This window comes from Salmo trutta, chromosome 16, assembly GCF_901001165.1.
Source record: "Salmo trutta chromosome 16, fSalTru1.1, whole genome shotgun sequence".
Classification (NCBI taxonomy): Eukaryota; Metazoa; Chordata; class Actinopteri; order Salmoniformes; family Salmonidae; genus Salmo; species Salmo trutta.
The window spans coordinates 14,591,719-14,599,162 of NC_042972.1; the positions used below are offsets into that span (position 1 = coordinate 14,591,719).

The 7,444-nt window shown below is 44.0% G+C and overlaps 1 protein-coding gene across 1 annotated transcript in view; it reads right to left on the reverse strand.

Moving 5' to 3' along the window:
* Positions 1–751: 751 nt before the first annotated feature.
* The window catches only part of LOC115151174 (cilia- and flagella-associated protein 100), a 14,029-nt gene continuing 7,336 nt past the window's right edge, over positions 752–7,444 (reverse strand). The window contains exons 9-15 of the mRNA XM_029695186.1: positions 7,382–7,444; positions 4,627–4,691; positions 2,775–2,929; positions 2,336–2,471; positions 1,877–2,079; positions 1,460–1,553; positions 752–1,216 (exon numbers count right to left, since the gene is read on the reverse strand). The exon at positions 7,382–7,444 is cut by the window's right edge and continues 33 nt beyond it. Coding sequence (XP_029551046.1) covers positions 1,103–1,216; positions 1,460–1,553; positions 1,877–2,079; positions 2,336–2,471; positions 2,775–2,929; positions 4,627–4,691; positions 7,382–7,444 — 830 coding nt within the window. The 3' untranslated portion in view covers positions 752–1,102. The remainder of the gene's footprint in view (positions 1,217–1,459; positions 1,554–1,876; positions 2,080–2,335; positions 2,472–2,774; positions 2,930–4,626; positions 4,692–7,381) is intronic.

Consider the following 7,444-nt stretch of genomic DNA (forward strand, 5'->3'; position numbering starts at 1 on the left):
AGCCTCTGGTATTTATGTTGCAATAGTTTGTGTCCGGGGGCAATTCTCTTTCTCTTGGAGGACCTGAGCCCTAGGACCATGCCTCAGGACTACCTGGCCTGATGACTCCTTGCTGTCCCCAGTCCACCTGGTCGTGCTGCTGCTCCAGTTTCAACTGTTCTGCCTGCGGCTATGCAACCCTGACCTGTTCACCGGACGTGCTACCTTGTCCCAGACCTGCTGTTTTCAACTTTCTAGAGACATCAGTTGCGGTAGAGATACTCTGAATGATCGGCTATGAAAAGCCAACTGACATTTACTCCTGAGGTGCTGACCTGTTGCACCCTCTACAACCACTGTGATGATTATTATTTGACCCTGCTGGTCATCTATGAACATTTGAACATCTTGGCCATGTTCTATTATAATCTCCACCTGGCACAGCCAGAAGAGGACTAGCCACCCCTCATAGCCTGGTTCCTCTCGGTAGTTTTTCCTAGCCACTGTGCTTCTACACCTGTATTGCTTGCTGTTTGGGATTTTAGGCTGGGTTTCTGTACAGCACTTTGTGACATCAGCTGATGTAAGGGCTTTATAAATACATTAGATTTTATATCTGGCTCTCCTGTTTTCACTGTTATATAGATTTTAGGTTCCAATTGAATTCCCCAAAGAGGCTAGAGTAGTCAGTCCATATAACTGCTATTCACATATAAGGTAAATAAGAAGCACAATAGATGAAGATGTGTATGAATAAAACGTAAGAATAATATGGTATGGCAAAATATTGTAATTTAAATCTGGTATGTTAAAATAATCATTCTATAAAATGTGTGGGGAGAGCACTGTCCATCTGCCTCATAAAGCTCTCCACCAAAACAAAGTCCACGTGTTCCCCACCGCCTCAAAAAAAACTCCACCCAGTCCCAAAGAAGTAGGACCTATCCCATCATGTGACATTACCAGCGCCCAATAGGGTCATTGTAAAAGCCATACTTATACCCGTCATACCCAATTATTAAAAAAGTCAGTATTTACAGTGACTCAGTCACAGCCCCACAATAGGCCAAAACAGAGATGAAAGGAGTTCCGGTCAGTTGTGGCTGTGTTGTGACTTGGCCCTTTACGTGAAGAAGTAGAGCTGCTCCTCTTTCTCCTTGTCTGAGATGTCATACACCTGGCTGGTCTTCAGCTTGCGGGCAGGGCGCTGTGATCTAGCCATCAGTTTCTTGCCAGTCTGGAGAAAAAGGCCTTATGTTAGCATCAGCAAATAAAGAGAACACAATGGTATGGTTTCTTTAGTACAATTATATCAAATTGTATTGTACTAGAACAGCCCACTTGGTAATTAAACCAATGGCTTAGTTATGCAATATCTCATTTTAGCCTATAGGCATCTAATGATAACGTAATGTTACACACTGATTTTCGGACTATAGGATTGTAATGGTGTAGTATTGAGGCAGATTGTGTGACTGACTGTTTTCTTGACGTCAGCCTGGGCTCTCTCCAGGGCCCTCTTCAGCCTCTCTTCCTGGTGCTGCTTGTCCTGATGCATCTTCTCATCACGCAGCCTGGGGAAGGGTTAGGAAGTGATTATAGGGGGGAAAGAGAAGGGTATATTAATTTAATCTAAACAGCTAGATACGTTTAAAAAAAATACAAATAATCTGCTCTGGTACTCAGCTACCACATGGAACATGAAATGTAACAGGGCCCAAGTCCAATTGCACAGACCTGAGTTTCTTCCTCTGCATCAACTAACCACGTTCATGAACTAACCAAAGGCAACTAGGCAACGCTTAAAGCCTAAGGACCTAGAGATTTAAATGGAATAGGGCCAAAGTGACTAGCCTATTTCACGGCCCTACGAGGCTGCATTCCAGTTCTTGCGTACCTGAACCTCCTCTCCTTTTCCTTGGCCCTCTCGGCCAGCACCAGCCGCTCCTTGGGGACGATCTCCACGTTCTCCAGCAGCTCGTCCAGGCGGCTCTCGATGGCCTTCAGCATTTGCAGCGTGCTCAGGTTGGCCTCGCTGTCGCCCACGCAGACCCGGTACACCTCCTCTACCTTAGCGCCCAGGGAGTCAAACATACCCTCCTTCAGAGTAGAGGAGGGAGAAAGAGGAGGAGAAAGAACAAGAGAGTGAAATATCTATGTGATCTAAGGCCAATGACTGGCACACTACTGGTATTAGCATGTCCTCTTATTCTCTGCGTATCTCCCAGTGACCTGTCCCATTTCCCGCTTTGGGTAAAAGTTGTCCGTAGTCACAGATCTAGGATTGGCTTACTTTCCCAAAATCTAACATCAACCATGTACTCTAAACTGACCTTAGATCAGATTTTTTTCCTACCTTGTCGTCCGACTTGTACTTCCCAAAGTTGAAGAGGCGGGCCCTCAGCTCCAGCTCGGCAGCCCGTTCCCTCTCCCTGTGGATGGTGTGGGTCATGATGTCTATCTGCTGGGTCAGCTGGTTGGTCTCCACCTCCCTTCAGAGAGGGGGATGTGTGCACACAAATAGAAACAAATGCAAGTGAGGAAAGAGAGAAGGAACTATAGAGGGTAGAGTTGACATAAAACCTTGCTCTTGTCAATGTCAGTCAACATCATTTCTCGTCCTCATTTTTATAAGTGCGACTGTACGAGCACCCACATTACGTAGAGATCAACTCTGCTATACCATTGAGTTCTAGCCTATCTACAATAACTTTATGGTAGTCTACATTCACTTTCAACTTGGCCCTCACTTCTCTCTCTACCTCTGACCTCTAACCCCTGCAGACCTTTCTTACATCTTCTTGCGGTTGTAGTCCATGACCTGTCGGAACTCCTCCTGGGCATCTTCGGTCTCCCTGGAGTTCTGGATCAGAGAGAGGTTCTGCTCTTCCAGCTCTGTCAGCAGCTCCAGCAGCTGCCTGGGGTCCCTGAAGTACAGCTCCGGGTCCTCCTGCAAGGGGCAACAAACACCACATACAGATGACAGACTTCTTTCGGGGTCAGTGGAAAACTAAGGATAAAGTTTATAAAACATTTAAGGGAAAGATGTCCTTTAACAGGAAGCTAGCTGGCCTAGACGCGAGTAGTGGGGTTTGAGTTCGGCATTGTCAGATTTGGGGCTGGTAATCCTAGTCCTGCTCTCTTAAAAATAAAAGGTTAAAGTTGGAACCAAATAAGGTTTCTAAGAGCGATGCCATATGGGGAACCATTTTAGGTTCTCTGAAGAAACTTAAATTAGATGGTTATGTGAAGAACCATACAAAACTCCAGGTAGAAACAAAAACCAGAAATGTTTCGGCCCTCTAGGACCGGAATTGAATAGTCCTGCTGTAGGGTCTTGAGCCTTATATGCATATTTCCCAGGGTGCCTTTCAAGTGAATTTTAGAGTTACGAGTACCACCCATGACTATGTTTGCTAGTAACAGAGACACTGTTGTTGCATTAATTCATTTTCATTACTGTGGTCTTCACCAAGTGAGATACCAAGTGAATATGAGAAGATACAACACTACCTAAAATATTTAAATTAGAACAATCATTTCAGTAATGGGTGCAATAAATCCAAGTAACAGATTGGATTAGTTTAGGAAAATCTGTTATTTATATTTTAGTAGCGTAAAATGAATTAATAAATCAATGTACATGCAAAAACCGATATTGAAACAAGCAATTCTAAAAATCTACCTGCAATAAAGCATGCTGGGAAATATGATAATGATGGGCGTGGTTTTGGTCCAACTGGTTATTAACATCAACACTGGGGTTCTTTTACACCTCTGAGAGTCAATTGAACTCTTTACAGTATTAATTCAACTCCTGAATCAACACTAGAAATATTACACTGTAAAAGCAACAGTAGTTATCAGTGGCCAATTTGCTGTGTGCTAGGAAAGGGAGACATCCGCAGGCTTCCATACATTTCAAGAATTCTGAAAAACCGTAGATGCCACGCCAAGAAACCGACACTTAACTCAAAGGTTCTTTATCGGGCAAGTGTTCCCCTAAGGAATATTAAGAGCTGAGGAAGAACCATTTAAGAACCTTCACCTTTTTCAGTGTGGAGTAAAGATATTTTAAGCAGACCTGGGTTCAAATACATGTGTATTCGAGTATCTAGAATTCAATTTTAGTATTTTCAAATACACAGCCCAAAACTACTTTTATTTGATTATTTGAATGGTTATGTGTTAAAAACCAAATAGTCTAACAAATTATATTTGAGAGTGTTTTCAAATACTATTTTCAAATACCTGGGTTAAATACATGGGAGTGTATTTGAGTCAGTGTATTAGTGTTTTCAAATACTTTCCAAGTGTATTTCCAAATACAGTAAAATATTCAACTACTTTTATCAAATAAAAGATATCTGAATACTTACTCTGAATGTATGTGAAAGTAATTGAGATATGTTAAATAGTATTTCAACTCAGATTTAAACTCTCCATTGAGCTTGCTTTTTAGGCCTGGGGCTTAATCTGTGTCCAGAAAACCAGACCATTACATGTTCTGTCATATTCATGCTGTATTCGCATTTTATTCAAACCGTCTCATTCATAAAATTCTGGTGTCAGCTTATCGATGGCTGAAATTTGCCAGAAAGCAGTTGTCTTCCAGCGTAATTCTGATCTTCTAAAGTTGAAACTAACCTCATATTCAGAGCTGTCAGTCTTCAGCTCTGCCACATGGTTCCTGAAAAGACAGGAATTCAGCACTATAGCAACAATTAGAGCATATAACATGGTCATCACGCAATGCAAATAGTCTGAGTAGCCATTTGGTTAGATGTTCAGGAGTCTTATGGCTTGGGGGTAGAAGCTGTTTAGAACATTTTTACATTTACATTTTAGTCATTTAGCAGACGCTCTTATCCAGAGCGACTTAAAGTAGTGAATGCATACATTTCATACATTTTTTTCTCCGTACTGGTCCCCCGTGGGAATCGAACCCACAACCCTGGCGTTGCGTGCCCTCTTCATGACCATCTTGGTGTGCTTGGACCATGTTAGTTTGTTGGTGATGTGGACACCAAGAAACTTGAAGCTCTCAACCTGCTCCACTACAGCCCTGTTGATGAGAATGAGGGCGTGCTCGGTCTTCCTTTTCCTATAGTCCACAATCATCTCCTTTGTCTTGATCACGTTGCGGGAGAGGTTGTTGTCCTGGCACCACACGGCCAGTTCTCTGACCACCTCCCTATAGGCTGTCTCATCGTTGTCGGTGATCACTGTTGTGTCATGGGCAAACTTAATGATGGTGTTGGAGTCCGTGCAGTCATTAGTGAACAGGGAGTACAGGAGGGGACGGAGCACGCACCCCTGAGGGGTCCTTGTGTTGAGGATCAGCGTGGCGGATGTTGTTACCTACCCTTACCACCCGGGGGCGGCCCGTCAGGAAGTCCAGGATCCAGTTGCAGAGGGAGGTGTTTAGTCCCAGGGTCCTTAGCTTATTGATGAGCTTTGAGGGCACTATGGTGTTTAACTCTGAGGTGTAGTCAATGAATAGCATTCTCACATAGGTTTCCCTTTTGTCCAGATGGGAAAGGGCAGTGTGGAGTGCAACAGAGATTGCATCATCTGTGGATCTGTTAGGGCGGTATGCAAATTGGAGTGGGTCTAGGGTTTCTGAGATAATGGTGTTGATGTGGGCCATGACCAGCCTTTCAAAGCACTTCATGGCTACAGATGTGAGAGCTACGGGTCGGTAGTCATTTAGGCAGGCTACCTTAGTGTACTTGGGCACAGGGACTATGTTGGTATTACAGACTCGGACAGGGAGAGGTTTAAAATGTCAGTGAAGACACTTGCCAGTTGGTCAGCGCATGTTCGCAGTACACATCCTGGTAATCCGTGGCCTTGTGAATGTTGACCTGTTCAAAGGTCTTACTCACATCGGCTGCGGAGAGCGTGATCACACAGTCGTCCGGAACAGCTGGTGCTCTCATGCATGTTTCAGTGTTAGCTGGTGTAGTCCAATTCGATCTTAGTCCTGTATTGACACTTTGCCTGTTAGATGGTTTGTTGGAGGGCATAGCGGGATTTCTTAAAAGCTTCCTGGTTAGGGTCCCGCTCCTTGAAAGCTGTAGCTCTAGCTTTTAGCTCAGTGCGGATGTTACCTGTAATCCATAGCTTCTGGTTGGGGTATGTACGTACGGTCACTGTGGGGGCGACATCATCAATGCACTTATTGATGAAGCCAATGACTGATGTGGTGTACTCCTCAATGCCATAGGAAGAATCCCGGAACATATTCCAGTCTGTGCTAGCAAAACAGTCCTGTAGTTTAGCATCTGCTTCATCTGACCACTTTTTTATTGACCGAGAAACTGGTGCTTCCTGCTTTAATTTTAGCTTGAAAAACAGGAATCAGGAGGGTAGAATTATGGTCAGATTTGACAAATGGAGGGTGAGGGAGAGCTTTGTACGCGTCTCTGAGTGTGGAGTAAAGGTTGTCTAGAGTTTTTTTCCCCCTCTGGTTGCACATTTAACATAATGATAGAAATTTGGTAAAACAGATTTAAGTTTCCCTGCATTAAAGTCCCCGGCCACCAGTTGTGTCGCCTCTGGATGAGCGTTTTCCTATTTGCTTATGGCGGAATACAGCTCATTGAGTGCAGTCTTAGTGCCAACTTCGGTCTGTGGTGGTATGTAGACAGCTACGAAAAATACAGAGGAAAACTCTCTAGGTAGATAGTGTGGTCTACAGCTTATCATGAGATACTCTAACTCAGGCGAGCAAAACCTTGAGACTTCCTTAGATATCGTGCATCAGCTGTTGTTTACATATATGCATAGTCTGCCACCCCTCGTCTTACCAGACGCCGCTGTTCTATTCTGCCGATACAGCGTATAACCAGCCAGCTGTATGTTGATAATGTCACCATTCAGCCACGACTCCGTGAGGCATAAGATATTACTGTTTTTAATGTCCCGTTGGTCATTTAATCTTCCTCGTAGGTCGTCGATTTTATTTTACAATGATTGCACGTTAGCTAGTAGAACTGAAGGCAGGGGGGGTTTATTCGATCGCCTACGAATTCTCAGAAGGCAGCCCGACCTCCGTCCTCTTTTTCTCCGTCGTCTCTTCACGCAAATGACAGGGATTTGGGCCTGTTGCTGGGAAAGCAGTATGTCCTTCACGTCGGACTCGTTAAAGGAAAAAAAAAGCTTCTGCCAGTTTGTGGTGAGTAATCACTGTTCTGATGTCCAGAAGTTATTTTCGGTCATAAGAGACAGTAGCAGCAACATTATGTACAAAATAAGTAAAAAAAGAAGTTACAAACATAAAAACACAATGGGTTAGGAGCCCATAAAATGTCAGCCATCTTTTCCGCCGATGTCTTCCGCTTATTTACAATGACTTGCACACACACACACGCGCAAGCACACACACACAAACACTCACAATTTGTCACTCCGACCTGTTGACTGTCTAGAGGGGTCCTAGCATCCCGGATAGGTGGCAACT